General features: G+C 45.4%; 1 protein-coding gene across 6 annotated transcripts in view; it reads right to left on the minus strand.

The window, feature by feature from the left end:
• The window catches only part of TMEM117 (transmembrane protein 117), a 375,771-nt gene that overhangs the window by 68,398 nt on the left and 286,240 nt on the right, over positions 1-21,133 (minus strand). For all 6 annotated transcript variants that reach the window (XM_075014183.1, XM_075014201.1, XM_075014221.1 and 3 more), the window contains one exon: positions 9,367-9,526. In XM_075014183.1, coding sequence (XP_074870284.1) covers positions 9,367-9,526 — 160 coding nt within the window. The remainder of the gene's footprint in view (positions 1-9,366; positions 9,527-21,133) is intronic.

A 21,133-nucleotide genomic window follows, 5' to 3' on the forward strand; every position in this document is an offset into this window, starting at 1 on the left:
TCATCCAAAAATAATAGCCCCCTCTCACATCTTCTGTGCTAAAGACTAATACAAAGAATTCATTTAACTTCTTGGCAAGGACCTTGTTCTTCAAATGCTCCTTTAACACCATTCTCATCTAGAAGCCACAGCACCTCTTTGGCAGGCTTCCTGCTTCTCATCCACTTAAAAGAATTATTCTCAGTTTTTGCATCTTTAAAAAGTCCCTTCTCCATTTTTATCCTGGCCTGTCTTATTACCAAGTTCTGGTTGCAGGTAGGAAAGGCTGGTGGTTGGAGGGGTGATTGAAGATGGATGTAGGGTCAGGACCACGGCCGAGGGCAGTCCTAAAACCCAAGGTCTGGGGACAGGCTATTGAGCCAGGATCAAGAGTGGAGTCCAGGGATAAGCCAGGTCACTATCAGAGTCAGAGTCCAGATGCAGGCCGAGGGCTGAAGGCAGGTTGGAGTGAGTCCAAGGGCCTGGGGGTCAAGAGGGAAATGTAGGGCTGGAATGGGTCAGTAAGAAAGCTGCAGCATAGTCAGAGAAGTGTCTGGACAAGGAAGAGGCAGGCAGAACAAGGCTCAGTTAAGGCTGAGGCAGGAGCAAGAACTGGATCCAAAGTAGGCCAGAGGCCTACGAAGCCTCTTACATTCCTGACTGGGTAGTGCCAGTGCATAGACCAAATTGTAGCTCTGGCGGTGTCAGGAAAATACCTGTGCTAGGTAGGGTTGGCACCCCTCATAGATTGGTTGGGAGTCTACTGATCCTGGCCAGTCATAGTGGTACACCAGAAGTCTGGTCAGTGATGGAACAAGGCTTGGGAAGGTTCCCTGCTTGCTCTGGCTCCATGTGGCTCCCAGAAGCAGCTGGCAAGTCTGGCTTCTACATGCAGGAGTGGGCTGGGGGGGGGGTGTGTGTGTGCGCGCACGCGCGCGTGTGTAAATTACGTCCACACCCCACTCCGATTGCTGAGTCTGCGGCTCCAGCTGGTCAGGAACGGAAGCTGTGGGACTGGTGTCTGAAGGCAGGGGAAGTGATCAGAGCCACCTAGCTGCCCCAGTGCCTAGGAGCTGGGTGTGCTGGCTGCTTCTGAGAACTGCCAAAGGTAAGCACCTTCCCATGCCCCAGAGCCCACACTCCTTGCCCCCTGCTGCACCACAACCACTCACTCAGCCCTGAGCCCCCTCATGCACCCAAAGTCCCTCTCAGAGCCCATTTCCCTTCCCCTGCTGTGAGTCCCTCCTGTACCCCAAATCCCTCATCTCTAGCTCCACCTCAGAGCCTGCATCTCCAGCTGGAGCCTTCAACCACTCTGGCATCCCAAGCCCCCTGCTCCAGCCCACAGCACCCCCCACTGAACCATTCATTTCTGGCCACACCCAGGAGCTTGCACTCCCACGCAGAGCCCTCACCTCCTCCAACACCTCAGCTCCCTGTTCCAGCTTGGTGGTAGTGAGTGAGTTTGTGCAATTATAAAGTTGGAAACCCTGTCACCAGGGGTCATCTGAGAAAGGCCTTAGTCAGGGATAGGCTGTATATCATACATGAAGGCTGAGTGACTTGGAGGAGTAAATCGTGGCAGCTGAGTGAGCAGCGCTGGTCAGGCAGTGCGTTTGCCTCTTACTTATATGTTTACAAACCAAAAAGGCAGTCACTACATTTTATTTGCCAGAAGCTGTGCTCCTTCTTATCTTCCTCATTGGGATTTGACCTGCAAATTTTAAGGGTGCCTTTTTGCCTTTAACGGGGTCCATTACTCTGCTATTCATCCAGGCTGGCATTCTTTGGGGCCTCTTTCATTTTTGTGCAATCCCCCTTTTCAAAGTTAAATTTTTGCTGTGGTGTTTTGAGGAGGGGGCGTAATCTCCCCAACCCCCATACAGATGTTAAATTTAATTGCGTTACCAAGCAGCTCATCTATAGCATAACCTGTTGGCCCAGACTCAGCAGCCCACTAAGGACAAAATCAAGAACTGTCTCTCTCCTCAGGGGGAAGGGGGGCACAACAGCATGGCAGGGGGAGGGTTCCAGCACAAGCTACTCCAAACAGCGGTCATTAATGGTGCCTAGAAATTTTATCTCCACCTCACCTCCTGAGGTGACATTTACCTAGTCAATGTAAGGTATGTAAGTCAATATAATAAATGAGTCAATATAAGGATATTTGAAATCACCCACTCATTATTGGCCCACTTTTGGCCTAGTACTATCGCTGGCCAATATCAGTAGACTCCCAGCCAATTCACGAGAGGTGCCAACCCTACCCAGCTCAGGTATTTTCCTTACCCCACCAAAGCCAAAAGTTGGCCTATGCACTGGCACTACCCATTATTGTGTTTATGGTTTTGTACCCTGTCTAACCTCCTTTAGCATTTCACAGGCATGTCACCATCCTAGTCATGTGGGTGGTAATACACTGCTACTGCTACACTCTTTTTATTAAAGCCTGGAATTTCTATCCTTAGAGATTATATAGTACAGTATGATTCATTTCAGATTTTCACCTTCTTTGACTCTGCTTTTTTTTACACACAAACTGCTACACCGACATCAGTGCAACCTACTGTGTTGTTCCTGTACATTCTGTACCCTTGTATTACCATATTCCATTGGTTCTCCTCATTCCACCAAGTCGCTGTGATATATGTTATACCAATACTGTCATTTAATACTAGACACATCTGTTCACCCATCTTAGTATAGTGTTATGTTTAAATGGGACTCTTATTTTGATGATTCCTCACTAGGTCCCTCCTTCTTCCTTGGTATTCTACCAACTTTCTTCCTATCTTCTGTAGTAGGATATAGAATTCCTGCTCTAATAATTTGATCTGTAGGTGACAACTCCACCTGAACCATATGCTCCCCCACACCAGTTTTCCCCCACTACTTAGTTTTAAAAAATCTCTACCACCTTTTAATTGTATGTGCCACCAGTCTAGTTCCAGTTTGGTTAAGGTGGAGGCCATCCCATTTATATAGACAACTTCATCCCTAAAAGGTTTGCCAGTTCCTAATATTTTTATTATTATACTTTTATTATTTATTTCTTAATGTAAATAGTTCCTATTTTTTCCTCCCTACACTCTTGTCTTTTCCACACATTGACATTCAGCCTGTTTTACTAGCCCTAGGGGTGGAAGTGGAAGCATTCAAGAGAGTGCTGCCATGGAGATCTTGGACTTCAATCTCTCACTTTCCAGCCTAAATTTGGCTTCCAGGACCTCTCTCCTTGATTTCCCTACGTCTTGCACTTACTTGTACCATGACCACTGGCTCCTCCACAGCACTGCCTTTACAGCTATCTATAGGTCTTGTGAAATCTGTTGCCTTTGCACTCAGTAGGCAATTCACCATGTAGCTCCCCGGTCATCACAAACCCCGTAACTCATATTTCTAGAATTTAAATCCCTCATTACTTCTGCCTCTCTTTTCCTATTAACAGGGATACCTGCCCATGGAGGGGTATTCTCAGTGTGAAACGATTTCATGACACTGTGATGAGTGGCTCCCGACTATGGGATTGCTGCCCTCGAATGCTCTCTTCACCCAAAACTTTCATTCTTCGCAACAACAGAAGGGCTGCTGAACAGGAGGTGGGACCACTCTACTGTCTCTAAAAGTCTCCCCTGCGGCCCTTTCTGTCTCTCTTTCCTCCTCCACCTGAGTCACTCTGGTGTCAAGAGCCCATACTCTGTCTCTGAGACCCCTGAGTTCCTTGCACCACACACACACATCTGCTGCCCATGAATCCTACGTGTTGCACTCAGTGCAATAAATTGGGGAGCTCTCACCATGCTGCTGGTTTTCTGACAGAATTATATGCAAGGATGGAGTTTTTATGTAGCTTAAATTATGGGAGTGTTAGTTCAGTATTATCTTCTTCTGCCAGTTACTATTTTTAGTGCCCTTGTAATTGTCATAATGCCCTGGTCTCCCCTGCTGCAGCTGAATTATCACTGTAGCCAAATTGTCTTTAGTGTGGCAGATCACTCAGCCACCATGCTCTCCTCTTCTGCTTGAGAAGAGTGTTCTCATATGACTACATCATTTCCTCCTAAATAAAAAACAGAAATACTCGTTGAACACTGTCTTTTCTGCCTTATTATTGACAATACTGCTATTTCTCTCTTGGACTGTACCACACCATTGTTAAGATTTTCCTCCCCCCTGCACTTGCATACTAAACTCTCTTTATTGTGCTTGACTTTCCTGACCATGGATTTCTTCTTGTGTCCCTTTGCTGTCTTTGTCAGCTTTCTACTATTCCGAGTTTCTGATTTATATTCATTGTTATCATCTTCCCCTTTCTTTAATCTGTTATATACTTTTTTTAATTTTTGTATAGTTACCCACATCTCCCCTCTAAACCAGGTCATTTTTTTATCATTACAGTCTTCTTCCTTCATTGTGGCTCTGTGGCTTTTTGGACCTCATGATTTGGCCTGAGATCCCCAAGCTTACATTTTTCTCAAAGAGGCCAAGGTATAAATATTGCCTGGTTTCTGTCTATTCCACTCCATCGCTTTAAAGTATATTCTGTTTCCTGAAGAAATAAATTTCACCTATTGAAAACAAATGATAAATGTTACAGTATTCCTACACAGCTTTGATATCTCTCAGACACTGCATCTTATTGTTCTGTTGGTTAAAAAGTGTCAATAAGTATAGGAATGTGCACCCAGAGATTTGGAATAGAAAGGTCACTATACAGTGTAACTCCACAGATACACTAGAAAGATTCCAAGATCTTTCACAATTCCACAGAGTCCTGTAAGTGCTCACAACATACTCTGCAGGAATCCAACACTTCATCTCAGCTGGATAGATGGTATTTAATTATCTCGTTGCCATTGGCTTTTTACCATTAGGAACTTACTTCAAACACTAGCTATGAAAATTCTACTGCATTGAGTAAGTAATGCACATTCTGAAATTTAACTTGTCAAAATGGAGTACTTTGGGTCTTAGGGGTCTAGCTTCTTTTATAGTTATTACTATTCAATCAATTTTCCATTAATGCCAAATGGAAGAAAAATGCATAGGTGTAACAATTACAAATAAGACAGAGTATGTTACTCTGTTAAGTGTGATCTTACAGACAATCATATGAAGGAATGAGATTTCAGTGGTGCCCAGGAATTACAGCAATTGAAGCTGTAGAAATATTATACGTAAGTTTAGAAGTCTGCTCAGATACCAAAATGTGGGTCTACATCTGCAAATGTCAACTTAGATTTGTAGAACACTAGAAATGGAAGGGACCTTGAGAGGTCATCAAGTCCAGTTCCCTGCCCTCATGGCAGGACCACGGATCATCTATATCATCCATGTTAGATATTCATCTAACTTGTTCTTAAATATCTCCAATGATGGAAATTCTACTACCTCCCTAGGCAATTTATTCCAGTACCTACCCACCTGACCATTAGGATATTTTTCCTAATGTCCAATCTAAACCTTCCTTTCTGCAATTTAAGTCCATTGTTTCTTGTCCTTCTTGTATCCACTCTGCAATCTGCACACCATCTTTTATCTACAGCTGCATCCACACCACACCCACAGCGGTATGCTATCTATGCTATCTCATAGTGCCTCTCAGAAGGAGCATCTTTATGCATGAGTTTATATTGCATACAGGATCTCAAAGGCAGGAAAGCAGCTGTCTGCAGCTCATAAACTATGAAGCTGCTTCCCCACCTTCAAGACCCTGTATTCCCTCTGCCCCATATACAGAGAAAGGGGAAGCACTAGAGCAAGATAGGCTGCAAAACCCCCCGTGCTCCTATCACTGCACTTTAAGTAGTCCAGCTATTCAAGAAAACCTCTCCTGACTTCATTACTGTCATATCAGGTCAGTTGGAGAGGGAAGCAGCCGGTTCTGTAAAAAGGAGTATACACACAGGGCTCAAAACATAGGATCTAAAAGGCAGGGAAGCAGCTTCGTAGGCTATGAACTGCAGACAGTTGCCTCCCCATCTCTCAGATCCTATATTAAGACCCCTCTGCATATACAAAAATTGTATATGCATCCAATCTAATCTGCAAAAATGGTGCATAGATATCCACAACCATGGATGCAGCTCCCCACAGCAATGTAGTGGATATCCATGGATCTGCCCAGCTCTACGTGTGTTGATGGTGACATCAGATATCACTGGTAAAAATACAACCAAAGAAGTCACATGCATAAACAGCTTGATTAGCTTCAATGTGGGGAAAGGATGACAAAACTGGGGCCAAATTCTGATTTGGTTTAAGCAGACAGACCTCCATTAGAGTTAATGAACTTGTACCTGATTGTATCATGTCTGAAGCTTGACTTAAGTTTTAGCATGAAAAATATGCACCTTCTCTTTCTTTTTAAGAAATACAACTACCTAATCATCTCCCTCCTGCCTTTAACCTGCAAATTCTCATGGCCTCAGCCTGCTCTCCTTTTTCTTCTTGATGCTATGTCCTCCAACATCTACCTGCTCTACTCTATGAAAATTGCTTTCATTAAGCACACGCACGAGGTGCCTACAGACAGATTCAAGGAGACTTCTCTAACCTCACCACTCTTGGTCTATCTACTACCTTGGACAAATCCCCCTCTCCCCTTCCCACCGCACACCTTCTTTTACTTTCTCTGCTCTGTGGGTTTTCAATGTAACTCAATATCTGCTTTCATGGTTTCATTTATTTTGTCTACATTCACGACTCTCAAATCTAGCTTTCAACAAATAGCACCTAAGACACACACTCTCTTAGTCTGACTTCTCCATTCTCTGTGCAGAGTAGGGAGAGTGGTGATACGATTAACCGGTAATACAATTAGCTTCCTGATGCTGCTTGGCCCTAAGAAGAAAGCAAAAAGAAGTTCACAAAACAATTGGCATAACTCAATAAATCTCCTAGTGTAACACTTGGGACTCCCACATTTCCATTCCCACCCTTTGCTTATGGCATCACTTGCTGTGTTATGTCCAATTTATAATGTTAGCTCTCCAAGACAGGGTTCTGTTACTTTTTCATTGTGCTCCACAGAGGGCTTGTACAAATATTAAATTCTAATGATCTTGTGCAGGCAAACGTCTCATTTACATTCATGTAATTATTTTTCACAGCATCAAGAATGGCTTCCAAACTCAGTCATTTTATCCTGTTGCTAAACTTAGTCACACTGTTAGGAGTACCAGTCAAATGCAGAAAACTGTATTTTCATATAGTACTCAACTAGAACACGAAGGGAGATTTCTTGTGTGTACTTTATTAGCACCATCCACACATGGAAATGAGAGGGTTTAACCCACTAGTGGTTTGGGTTTGGTCTGGAATTAAAAGTATATGCACATTCTCTTTAAGGTTTAGCTTGCTGAGATCTGCAAAACAGGCATCATCCTAAAGAGAATATGCATGTACCTTTAATTCCAAAACCTGCTTGCTTCCCTCTAAGTTAATCACAGGGTTTGCATTCTGATTTTTGCTTATAATTTAGTACTGTTCTAGTTCAGGTTGATTTTATTGCCATGCAAAATACTGATGCTGTATCCACCATGTAAATAATATGTGTCATCTTAGTTGTGCATTCTGAATAAATATCTTTAAATAAATATTCCTACTATATGAACATCATTCTTCTTTTGTATGGCTTGGGTAGGTAGCAACAGTCACAAATTTATATCTAGATTTGACAGCTGGCACCTTGCCACAGCAGTGAGCAGGAGAATGTCTTTCAGGCCCCAAGTGAAAGAATGAAGGGGACACTACAATCTGCTGGGAGATCACAATGGCAGAAATTTGAACATCCACATGGTGCTCCTGCTAAGTGTTGGTGTTTTTAGTTCACAGGACAGGTCTTTTCAAATAAAAGTTCTCTAAACTCAAAATGCCCAACTTTAAATATGGTGACTTCATTTTTCAAATTCAAAAGTGTGGTTTAATAATGATTTTGGTATTAAGACAGCTCTGTTTCTATATGTGCCATGCAATTGTCAGTATAAGGTAGGACAATGCCTGGTGCATTTCTATTCATGCTCTCTTTATAGTCATAGATCTATTTATTGTGCAGTCTCTTGAATCATTTAAAAGCCCAATTTAAATATAAAATGCAGAGTGGGAGAAAAGAAAGCATGATAAAAGACTCACTTGCCAACAGAAGTTAGTCCAATAAAAGATTCTACCTCATCCACCTTGTCTCTCTAGAGGACACATTAGATATTTAATCTGAACTTCTCTGCTTAAACTTCCATGCAACAACAAACTACATTGGTTTAATTCTGGGCACTTAAAATGAAGCGCAACTGTAGAAGTTTATACCTCTCTGATGCCCCATTGCAGTGTTGATAAAATCTAGCTGCCATGACTTTGTCGTGCCTGTAGTAATTACTCTGGTGATGAATACTTGTTACTACACTTGTTACTTGTTACAGGAAAGTTGACATCTCATCAGACAGAACTGGACACCTCTCATATTTGGGTACCACTGGTAGTAGATTTCAGTAATTGTGGACAAAGCAAGTCCAAAGAAGAGGAAACCCAACCAGTTATTATCGATCTTTTCATTAAACTTCAACAGAATGATGCAACTCCAGGATAAATAGCATTAGTCATTTTGAACATTAAACAGCCTCTTCTACCACCAAATCAAATCATACAGATTCCACTAAACCTTTCTTGATAGAGCATCAGAACTGTGTTTAGAAACCACTATGACAAAACTCAAGCAACACACAGAGGTGAAGAGTAAGGCATAATGCAGTATGAAACAAGTGTTTGGACTTACATCTACTTTCTTAAATTACAGATAGAAAAAAGCAGCAATTAAATGGAATACAAGAACTGATATCCCTTGTTACACTGATTGGTGAAAGACATTGCTATACAGCAAACTGTCTGTGAACAGAGTAAAAATATTGTTTACGTGAGAGTGGAAATATTGAATATTGTGAGCAAGTGTTAATTTTCACCATAAAAATGTATTCCTAGAGTGTGCGCGTTTCCAATATTATAAGTCTTTGAACTGATTGACAGTCTTTTTCCTGGCTTGCTTTGTTGACTTTCCCTCATCCTCGTAACAGAGGCTTTACAGTTACTAAACTACTAGCTTCTCTTCCCCTCTCCCCACCCCAGGGTAGTTTTGGCAGAAGATACCTTCCCATTTGGAAAGTCATCAGGTTCTTACCTGCCATGCTTAGCAAAACAAATCAGCAATGCTTTCCCAATAAAAGGCCAAGTGGCTTTTGACAAAGTCCCTGAGAATGTTGATGTAAAATCTCTCAATAATGATTGCAAACGAAATATTTGTTCAACCTCATGAAGTCTCTATTAACATTGTTTGCTCTAGTGAAAATATGGTAAGTAGGCAGCTTCAGCAGTCTGAATGAAACAAAGACAATGTACCTGCATGATGATAAGAAGGTCAAATACTAGGATGAAGGAAGCCAGGAAGGCTCTTGAGACCTCATCACTTGGCAGAAATCCACGATTCAACTTGTCCCAGCTGATCCAGTCAGTGGTGATGACAAGCACAACTACAGAGGTCAAACTAAACAGAACAGTCCTGCCAGGAAAAAAGAAAAATACTTCAGAAACAATACTGCATAAAAATAATTCAGCATTGTTTTCTCTCTCCTTGTTCAGTTAACTAAGATATTATTGTACTGTACAGTAGACAAAGCAAGCTTGAAGAAACTTCATGTGTAAATGCAGGTAACTTTATTCCAAGTATAAAAGGTGCCGAACATATCTCAAGTGCAAAGAAATGTGCTAGCCATTTCCAAACAAGCTGAGAAATTAATGCTGAACTACATCATTTTTTATTGCAGTTTCATGTATTTCACCTCTATTGTAAAGGTGAATAAAGACAAATGTAATATAATAAATCAATCAGTATATGTAAAAGACCACATTGCGCATGCCAAATTGAAACAAACCATCTACAGGGATGTTTTCAAGGTCCCAAAGGAAAGTTAGGGACCCAAATCCCTTTGCAAGTCTTCCCCCTGATTTTCTTCTTACCCAAGGTAACCATGAAGAAGTAACTATTGAGGGTAAATTTATTATTTTAAAAATCATAAATGAAAGAAACCTTCCAGGCTTCCATGTTGCACTCTAATGTCTGCTTTGCTGTTGATAGGTGGACGTTCTCTACTGCGTCAGGACATACCTACAGCAGCTCTTTAAAAAATATTGCGCATGATCTATTATTCTATTTCTTATGTATTGGAGAGCAATGAGTGACAAATTATTTATTAAATTCGATCTATATTGGGACTTTTCCCAATATACAAAGCCCATGAGTATTCCAGACATCTGCTAGGCTAATTCACACCACTTGACCATATGAAAATCAATGTGGACTCTTTCTGAGTTGCCTGTACATTACCGTTCCTGATGTCTGATGTATGTCCATTTATTCTTTTACATAAAGACAGTTCAGTTTGGCCAATGTAAATCGCAGTGGGACATTGCTGGCACATGATGGCATATATTCTATTAGTAGATGTGGAGGTAAAGGAGTCCCTGATGGCATAGTTGGTGTTAGGTCCTGTGATGGCACAGCTATGGGCACCTGTATGGCCCCACAGCATGTTGACGTTTTTATGGCTGACCTGGAACAACGCTTCCTCAGTTCTCGTCCCCTAGCGCTGCCTCTTTTGATAAGTGCTGTTGATACTGGGTCATTTCCACCTTGCTGAATAGACCTTGTCAGCTCTGGCCCTCCCTCTTACTGGGACCCCACTCTTTAAATACCCCTCTGAAACCACCCCCCCCCACTCATGCATCTGATGAAGCAGGTCTTTGCCCATGAAAGCTTATACTCCAAAATATCTGCTAGTCTATAAGGTGCCACAAAACTTCTTGTTGTTCTCGAAGCTACAGACTAACATGGCTACCTCTCTGATACTTGTCACTTATAGATATAGAAATTTATGATGTAGAAATTTACAGGGATAAATCTTGCCAACATCTTTGCAGGAGGGAAGAGCCACAGACCTTCACTCAATGAGCAGTATATTCATCTGGGCACCTAGATAGCGTCCCAGCACGCAAGGCCACCCAGAGGTCTTTTAGAGCCTGGGGCAAAGTCTGAAAGTTAGCACACACTACCCCCAGCCCTCAAACATCAACGGTACAAAACCTGACGGACGGGTAGACTGGAGCATAGGACAGATGTCATGTCCCACACCACACCCTGCAACAGTGGCTCCAGTTCCACAGAGGCTAAACCGATCTTCCCACTTCACATGGGGTGACAAGGCACATAGTTGCAGACACAGGTTCATCTGGGCCACTTTATGGAGGGGCAGTTGGGCCAAACCTCAGTAGCACTGGGACCCACTTGCCAGATTGCAGTATCACTCCATCTGGGGGCTCTCACAAATGCATGGCCAAGGGCAGGGGTAGCTCAGTGGTTTGAGTATTGGCCTGCTACCCTGGGGTTGTGAGCTCAATCCTTCAAGAGGCTGTTTAGGGAGGGGGGCAACTAGATGTCAGGGATGATGCTTGGTCCTACCAAAAGAGTAGGGGACTGGGCTAGATGACATCCCAAGGTCATGTCCAGCTCTAGGAGATGTGCACCTCCAATTATAAGGGCAAACTGGTCATTCATTACTCCCATTGCATATGACTGGATTATCAGGTGTATCCTGATAAGCCCATAGAACCCATGCTAATGCCACAAGGAAGATGATTGGTCCTGTCTGTATGCTGCTATTCACAGCAGGCCACAAACCAGTGCAGAACCACAAATATGCTAGTGCACCCTTTTAGGCACAATTAATTTATCACTTTATGCCAATGACTCATATCAACTTGTGAAGTAGCTAAATATTATTGCCCCCCGCCCCCACAATTCAGTTTGGAGATCAGATTCTGTCCCTGTGAGCCAACTCTTACACACCAGTGGGATCAGAAGTGGGGTCAGAACACAGCTGCACCTGGACAACTCTCAGAAGGCATGTTCTCCCTGGGAGATCATGGCCGGCAGACACAGCTATAGTAATCTCTGGCTGCTCTAATTTATGCTGGAGCCAGACCTGGGAAAGATCAGTTCATGGAAACAGGGAACCGTAACAAGCTCATTGATGACCCCATCCTCCACTTCCCTGTGCTGAGTAGATCTCTGAGCAGTATGGAATCTGAGCTTGGAATGTGAAAGATAAGTAAAGTAACGTGCCCAAGTCCACAAAAATCAGTGCCGTGATCCAGACTCTCAAGTCTAGGACTACTCTGCAAAATTGCAGCACACCCAAAGCAGGTCACAACCTGTAATTTATTTTCCATGTCTGTAACGGGGCAAAAATAAGGTTTACTACAAGTGAAATTTGAAATGCAGAAGGTTTGCATACAAGATATGCCCTGCCACATGCAGGTGGCATGTATTATTACCTACCATTACAAACTGTGAGCTACTTATTCAAAGCTTTATTTAGGATTTTCTTCTAAACCTGTCCTGACCCCTCCTCCTCTGCAAAAGTCTTTCAGATGTCGTAGCTTTGATGATCAAGAGGTATGAGTTCTGCTTAGATCAAGTGATGAGCTGAAAAAGTCAGACTTTGACTATTTTCCTACTCTGAATGAGATATTCAGTTCTTTGTCTTTTATGAGATGCAAAAAAGTGTGTTATTTTTCCTGTTCACAAACTGCCCTATGACTAAAAACAAAAATCTGTGTGCTTGATGAAAAGCAAGTTTTGAAAAGTGTGCAGCATACTGTATTAAGAGCCCCGTGCTGAAATTATAACCAGGCATAGTCCCCATTGACCTTAGCTGACTGAGAATTGTGAAAGACAGCTAATGGACATTGAAGAGAGTATAGCTTAATACCTGTTCTACTTTTGGTAAGAAATTACATTTGTATAGGGGTTAATTGCAGAACTTTGTATGAGACAGCTTAGGGGTAGCTTGGCACGCACTTTCCCATATCAGATGAGACAGGGAAAGTATGAGGGAATCCACCACATAAGATAAGTGAGGCCACTACAGCAAAACATATGTAGACAAGGAAAGAACAGATATGGGATGATCTTGTGCAACCAGATGCAAGCAAAGGCAAAGCAAAACAGGGGACAAAAAAGGAAAAGTAGAACCAGTAACAGACAATTGAAATAAATACCTTAAATGGCAATGAGCAACCATAGCAGCTGCCTGACCAGGCAGAAAAGAATTGTATATAAGCCACACAGAAATGAATGCAATTTGGACTTCTCTGGTGGACCTGGTACCAGTGCCTCTGAGCTATGAGAAGAACTCCTGCCCATCTGCAGCTGTCCAGAGTCCCCTGCTGCTGAAGGGATGTTAGCACTGCTTTCCTGCCATATCTTTTAGTTAAGGGTCTAGTTAATACTTGTCAGGCAACGAACTGCTTGGTCAACAAGTATCTGGTCAGCGTCTTTGTACTCAGAGAACCCAGTGTCAAACTTAAATTACTTTTGCCGGCAACAATTAGTCACCCAGAATTAACATTTGAAAAAAAAATTATAGAAGTCAGGGGGAGCTTTTTTGAGTGAGGAGTGAAAAATCAGATGTTCACTTACCAATCATTATCATTTCATGCAGTATGTGCACTTAATAATTTATTTAATGTGTACTTACGTGATAAAACAAATAAACTGGCATTCTCGCTGGGTATATTGCAATTGAAAATATTAATTAATAATTAATTAGCATTTGTCAAACACTTTCTTCTCCTTGGACGGAGGTGTTACAGGGACATCAGATACAGTGCTATTCGTCATTAGGTAGTTGTATGTAAAACATGCCAGGAGAACTAAGAGTACGCTGAACATCGAGCTAGAGCAGGCATGAACAAATTTGATTTTGCAGTTTTTAGAAATGCTGTACAAGCCTCCAAAAAAAGATTGTCCAGCAAGTTAAATATTTTCCATCAATTTCAATTTCAGAACTGGCTCAAATGCTATCCCACAGTGTGCAATAACTGTAATGCTGCAGCTGTTCATGTGCAAATGCCAACTTTTCTATTTTTCTCCTTTTAATTAGCAAGGTTTCCAGTGCTAAATCTGTTTCAAAAAATCAATTTCCAGACCATTTAAAAATGAAATGTAAGATTTCTAGTCAACCCTGTGGCTTGTTCTCAGCAGCACTCACTGTCGATTTTGACCCATGATTTGGACAGATCCTCTGTTATTACAAAAGGTCACAGCTCCATGAACTCAGTGGAGTGATGATCACTGACACCAGCAGGGGTATAGGAGGCAGGAGGCACTAAACTGGTAGCAAGCACTATATAGTGCTCCTTACCCAGGCAACACACACCAACTTTCGCATGGGTGAGAATGACTAAAGTTGGGCAATTTTCACTATATAGTGTGTGCTGCCTGAAAAATGAAGTCAGGCATAGAGTACGCAATGGATGCATAGGAAAAGTCGTTGAAGGTATCAAATTTTCATTCCACCATGAACAGCGGAGAAGCAGGCATTGCTGAACAGCTGACCACTTAAATTTTAAAACCAAATTTATTTATTTGAAATTATCACTGTTACAGTTACTCTCTGTTATCCATCATTTCAACTTGTTAATCAGGACCCACACCTTCTAAAAAGGTGAGATCTTTCCAAAATGGTGAGACAATCCAAGATGGTGAGATCAAAAATAGCAAGGAAGGCTGGTGGTGAACACAACTACGAAGAAATCAAAAGTTACTGGTTGAGCAGTGAGTTCCCTGAGCATGCCAAAGGAGTCAAGACTCTTGGGGTGAAGAACAATTTTATTCAACCAGCTGGGCGTTTCACGATAATGAATGGAGAGCACCATTACCCATACAACGATATTATGAAACTGAAGAGACCATTGGCACATGATACTTTAAAGTTATTAAGGACAACGGGAAGCCATGAACTGCTGAAATGTGTTCATAAAGGGTTAGGAACAGCACAACAGGCTAAGGCACTGGGAGAGCACATTGGTCGTGATAAGGCCCTTTGGAAATTATTAGACTCTGGAATCTGGTGGCAAAATAGGAACAAGGGTGTTAGACAATATGCTGCCACCTGCGAGCACTGCCAGAAAGGGGCCACAACCCTGAGCAAGTCAGTTCCAGAACATCACAGTGTGCCCATCCCAAATAAAACAGGCTCCAAATAGGAGTAGATTTGTATTCTTTGCCCCATAATCCAAACGGCTATGTGTGTATTTGTGTTGCAGCAAATTATTTCTATAAAGCTGCATCTACACTACTGCCTGCTTTTGAAAGGTGATCTTTCAGATGGCACCATCTGAAGGACTGACTTTCGAATGAGCACATCTCTACACAAAAAGTGGGTGGCGACTGCAATCTACTCTTTCGAAAGACTACTCTGCTCTTTTGAAAGAGAGCTTCTATACAGCCACAGGCATGAATTCAAAAGAGTGGAGAATGAAATGCTGTGGAGGAGGTCACATGGCTGACAAGCCCTTCCGGAGCCCACAGCCAGCCGCTTCCTTAAAGGGCCCCACACAAGCACACTCACCCTACACATGCTAAGGCCTGCAGAGCTGTCACAAGCCCTGAAGAGCCTGTGCACAGGCCTGAAGGTGCCTAGAAGCCTGTCCTGATGGACCTCCAGCAGCAGCTCCTCCTTGTTGAGCTGGCCATCCTCAATGCTGTGGTTCATGGTTGTTCATGGTGTTCATGGTTGCCCTCCACCCCTTCCTGAGGGCAATTCCCCCTCAAAGGGCTCTGAAGCCCCCCCAGCTGGGATCCCACTGGTGCCACCCCCTGAGCCCCGGCACCTCTGGAGCCACCCCAGCAGCACAGACTGGTGGGAGCAGCTGGTGCTGGGGGACAGGGATTACGTCAGGTGGGTTCAGAACCTTAGAATGAGTAAGCAGCCTTTCCAAGAGCTCTGCCACTGGCTTGCCCCCACTCTGAGACACTGGAACACCTGCAAGCAGCCCGCCCTCCCCATTGAAAAGAGGGTGGCCATCACCTCCTGGAAGCTGGCCACCTTGGACAGTTACTGGTCTGTGGAGCACCAATTTGGGGTCAGCAAGGCTACTGTTGGGGCTGTCCTCATGGAGGTAAGCCATATTTGGGGCATGCACTTGCTACAGGGAGCGGGGAGGGGTCTTCCAGGCAAGGGGGACCCTTGGTGGCAGCTGGCCTGGAGGCCGGGGCTGGCAGGGGGCCAAGGGGAGGGGACAGAGGCAGGGGGCCAGGCACACCCCTTCACACCCTCACAAGACCTCCCATGCAGGAAGACCTCAATGCAATACTGCTGCACAGGGTCATCTGTGTGAAGGATGTGGACATGGCCATTGTGCGGTTCACAGAGCTTGGCTTCCTGAACTGCTTTGGTGCTTTGTACGGCACAGCCCTATCTGTGCCCTGGACCACAGCACTGACACCTACATCAATAGAAAAGGCAACCCCTCAGTAGTGATCAAGGCGCTGGTAGACCCAAGAGGATGCTCCATGGACATTTATGTGGGCTGGGTTGGCTGGACACAAGACGCCCAGGTGTTCCAGAATTCCAGGCTCTGCTGCCGCATGAGGCTGGGACGTACATCCCACCACGGGAGCTCCAGGTTGGGGATGTCACTATGCTGCTCTCCGTGGGGATGGATGCTGCTTGCCCCTGCACCCTGGTTAACATGTCCCTATGCTGACTACCCTGACTCCATCCAGGAGCTGTTCAGCACATGCCTGAACCAGGCCCGCAATAGGGTGGAGTGGGCCTTTGGATGCCTGAAGAACCAGTGGCGGTGCCTTCTCATGCACCTGGAGGTTGGCCTGCAGCATGTCCCACATGTGGTGGGTGACTGCTTCATCCTCCACAATATTATGCAGAAAAAGGGTGAGGCATTCCCCCTGGGATGGGTAGCTGAGTTCAGCCCCAGCTTTGAAGAGCCGGCCCCCACCCCAAGCTGCCAGGCCCCACTGGGATGGCATCCGCATTCAGGAGGCCCTCTGGGAGACCTTTGCACATGGACGCCAGTGACCCTCCCACAGTCATGCCATGCAGGCCCACCTGCACATAAACCCCTCACCTCTCCCCACCATGACCCCACACACACCGTCTCACCAACAGGAGCATGGGACACAAGGATGGTGGAAAAATAAACCTTTAATTATCACTACAACCTTCATGGTGTCTAACGATATTACAACAAAACTACCTACAGCTGATAGCAGGGGCAAGCTATGTACAATGGAGAGGCTTGGCAAGGGGGAGGCGGTGCAACCAGTGGTGGACCTCAGCTGGGAGAGGGGGTCCTCATGTTGGAGGGGGGGGGACCTCAACTGGGAAGGGGGATGAGGGAGTGCTACTCCAGGGCAGGGGTGGGTGGCCGCAAGCCCTGTCAGCCCCGGGATCCACTCCCACTTCTGTTTCAGGGTCCCCAGCAGGGCTGGGAAGGGTTGGGCAGCATAGGCAGGTAGGGCCATTGGGGAGTTCAGTGGGGGGCAGGCTTGGCAGGGGGGCTGCAGGAGGATGGGAGCAGGAGCGGGGCGGGGCAGGCTCGGCAGGGGGCGGAGGAGGAGCAGGTGGGCCAGGAGCCCCAAACACTCCCACAGAACTGCGGTCATCTCCCACAGGTGGCTCAGCAGGTCGTCCCATGTGGCCCTCCACCACACATGGTATGCCTTGTCCATGTGGAGGCATCGCTCCACCAGCTCCACCTGGTGATGGGTGGCATCATCCTCAACTGCCCACCATCGTGCCCTCCTGCTCTGGGCCCGTCCTAGTGCTGCTGGCAGTACTGACTTGTTCCCCTCCTCCGCCAGGCTGTCTGGGACCACAGAGGTGTTGGGGCTCTCCTGGCCCTCCTGCCGTGCAGCTGCAGGGATGGAGAGGAAGACAGTCCCGTGTTATGGCACAAGGGCCGTGCCCCCAATCCCCTGTGGGCAACAGCCCATCTAGTGGCAGGTGGCCGTGGGGTATTTTGCTTGCTGCCGGGGTCCCAGCCCATGTGGGGCAGTCCCTGGCTGTGGTCTGGCCCCACCACTCATGCGTGTGGCTTGTGGCGCTATCCACGGGGCACGTGCTGCATGTTGCCGGCGGTGGTTGCGGTGTGCTGGGAGCACTGGTCAGCTGAGCTGTGTCCAGTCCGGATACACTGGACATGTGGGTGGCCTGCTGGTGGCTGTGGTGACCCCCTCCACACAAGCCAGGGTGTGTGCCCCACCAGATACTTACCAGAGGGTCCCTCGCCAAGGTTTGGTGATGCCCAGCTGGCCATCACCCGGCTCGACGACTGGGATGGGAGGATGATCACCAGTTCCTCCCCATCACAGGAGACCTCAGTGGCCAGTTCCAGCTCTGGATGTGTGGGGAGGTCCAGGCTCCTCCTGCTCCCCTGGGTGTGGCTTGTGTGCCACGGTGTCCAGGAGGGCAGGTGGGGTGGGGTGAGCAGTCCCTGGGCCCCAGGAGAGTCTGCAGAGCTCCCTGTAGTAGGGGCAGGTCACAGGACCTGCCCACAGGTGGCTGGCTTCATCCTGGGCCTGGGCGTACCTCTGCCACAGCTCCTTCACCTTACTCTTCACTTGGTCAGGGGTGCGGGCAGGGTGCCCTGGGTGGCCAGGCCTTTAGACAGGTGGACGAAGGCAGCCACATTGTGGCACTTGCCCCCATCTCTCTCAGGACCTTCTCCTCTTTCCAGAAGCCCAGCAGGTCTCTGAGCTCTGGCTCTGTCCAGGAGGGGGCCCTTTTTTCTGGGGGATGGCCAGCATCCTGCAAACCCTGTGAGGGCTCTGAGGGGGAGTCCTAGGGCTCCTGGGGTGGCTGGCTGATGGCCATAGGTGCTGGTCACTCTTCAGGGGATGGCCGTGAGACACGCTGCAGCAGCTCCTGCTTCGGCTGCTCCTAGCACACACTCGCCTTCTTGCCACAAGGTTTCTGTGTCCATGCGGCTTTAAACACAGCCGGACACAGATACCATAGAGCCCCGCTGCTGCCAGCCAGGGTGTCTCCACATCCCAGCTGCCTGGCACCATGTAGGACTGCTTTTTTGAAAGAGCAGCCCATGGATCATCTACACGCACATTTTCTTTCAAAAGAGTCATTCAAAAGGGGGCGGTCTTCCTACTATGGAACCCGAGGAGCGCTTCTAAAAGCTGCGCCATATTCCTCTGGTTTCCTTTCAAAAAGGCGAGTTTTGTGTGTGGACGCTCCGCATCCTCTTTCGAAAGAGGGCCCAGTTTTCTGAACGTACTTGCAAGTGTAGATGCAGCTTAAGTGGCTCGAGGCAAAGTCTCTGCAGAATAAGAATGCCAAAGAGGTGGCACTTTTCCTTTATGAGCTGATTTGTAGATTTGGTTGCACCAAAATACAAATGAATGACGAGGGGTGCGTGTTCTGTAATGAAGCATTGAAAAATGTACATCTTTAAGAAGAACAAAGCAGAGGGACAACAGTGCTTACCACCCACAGGCAAATGGACTTTATAGAGCATGTAAATCAGCCAATTCAGGGTGCCATGCTAACAGTGTTGGAAGGTGAACAAGAGGAACGGCCAATGGTGCCACAGGGAGTTCTGTTTGCATTCCGAACATCACGGTATCAAAAACAGCAGCAGAGGAGGCTGCAAAGAACATTGTTAAGGCACAAGCAAGACAAAAAAGGATTATGAAGAATGCCACAAGCAGCAAGAAGCCTTTAAAATTGGTCAAAAAGTGCTCCTTTACAACGTGTGAAGGGCAGAGAGGAAGAGGGATAAAGGTCAGCTACTTTACCTGGGCCCTTATAGTCATTGAAAAAACTCAAAGGGCTTGTATACCTTAGCAAATGAAAACGGCAAGAAGAAACATCATGGCTCAAATCTAAAAGCCTTTTATGAGTGCAAAATCCTTCCCAGAATGAAAGAGCCTTTAAACTCACCACTAACATCAGATCCTGCAGACAGTGATGTATCATGCAGGGACAGCAATGATGACATGCCTGTCATTCCCATGCCTGCTACTACTTATGAAAAAAAACCCACATCCTACAGATACTGATGTCAGAATGATGGGCAAGGGTCTTGCTGACAAGCCCTTCATTCCCACCTCAGCTAATTGGTGAACAGCAGCCTGTAAAAAGCTGCAAATTCCAATTCTCTGGCCAAACAAAGAGCTACGGAAGCAATCAGCAAAGCTGAGTCCACCATATAATCCAGACAAGATAACCAGTGATGGCAATTGCCTCATCAGAGCTATCAGCAAAGAGACTGTATCGTCTGAAGACTACTATGCTGTAGTCAAGGCTGCTGCTGTGAATGTGATGAATTCTCCTGAATATCATGAAGCTTTTGAAGCCTTGATCCATCTTCCTGTGAAGAAGTACTTGTTCCAGAACCAAATAAAGCAAGACAAAGTCTGGGGTACAGATGTCGAGCTCTTCACTCTTGCCACAGTTCTTCAGATTCCCATAGCTGTCTATTACCAGAACTGGTATTTTTACAGACCAGCAAAGGAGAATATTGAGAGACTTGATACAAGTGCGCAGGCAGAAAAGGAGCCTTGCATTTATTTACCCAATTCTGGGACTCATTTTGACAGGGTATAGCTGTTATCAGTATTTAATTTCTATTTTCTCTGCATTTTCCTATGAAATAAATAAAAATGATGAAGTGTGAACAGTCATTTTGTGTGTGTTGTGTGTGTTTTATATTTTTCTTCATAACTTTTATGATTCTCACCAAACAAGCATGACAAACTATACAGTGAAAGCTACCCAGGCAGGGCTGGCTATATGATTTGCACCCAGATAAACTGCACCACGTAGTGCTGGGTGCGTTCAGTCCCAAGGCACTATAAAGTGCAGCTTACCTGTAATGCTCCGTGACTGCCAGAGGCTCTACTCGCTGGTTTTCAGAATGGGCTTCTGACCTCGTGCTCACAAGACAGCAGAGCCTGGGAACACCAGAGGTGATGTATTGGGGGGACTTTCTGCATTGGGTTCCTTTAGTTTAACTATGATCAGAGCAAGAATAATGACTGTTTGTTTTTACAGTGGGGATGGGTGCATGGGAAAGACAGGTAGCAATAATGCTGCCAAAAATAATATTTCAGTTAGTGTTTTAAATTCCAACTTTAAAGTAATATTTGATTGGACTGATATGATCTTATTTTAGTTCTTGATATTACCTACCACATCTGATGATGTCAGTTCAGGCCAGTGGACCTGATGCTGACTTCACTTGCCCATTTTTATAAGCATGTAGGTGGTGTTCTTGATTTACACTGGTG

The sequence above is a fragment of the Carettochelys insculpta genome, chromosome 1 (genome assembly GCF_033958435.1).
Source record: "Carettochelys insculpta isolate YL-2023 chromosome 1, ASM3395843v1, whole genome shotgun sequence".
Classification (NCBI taxonomy): domain Eukaryota; kingdom Metazoa; phylum Chordata; order Testudines; family Carettochelyidae; genus Carettochelys; species Carettochelys insculpta.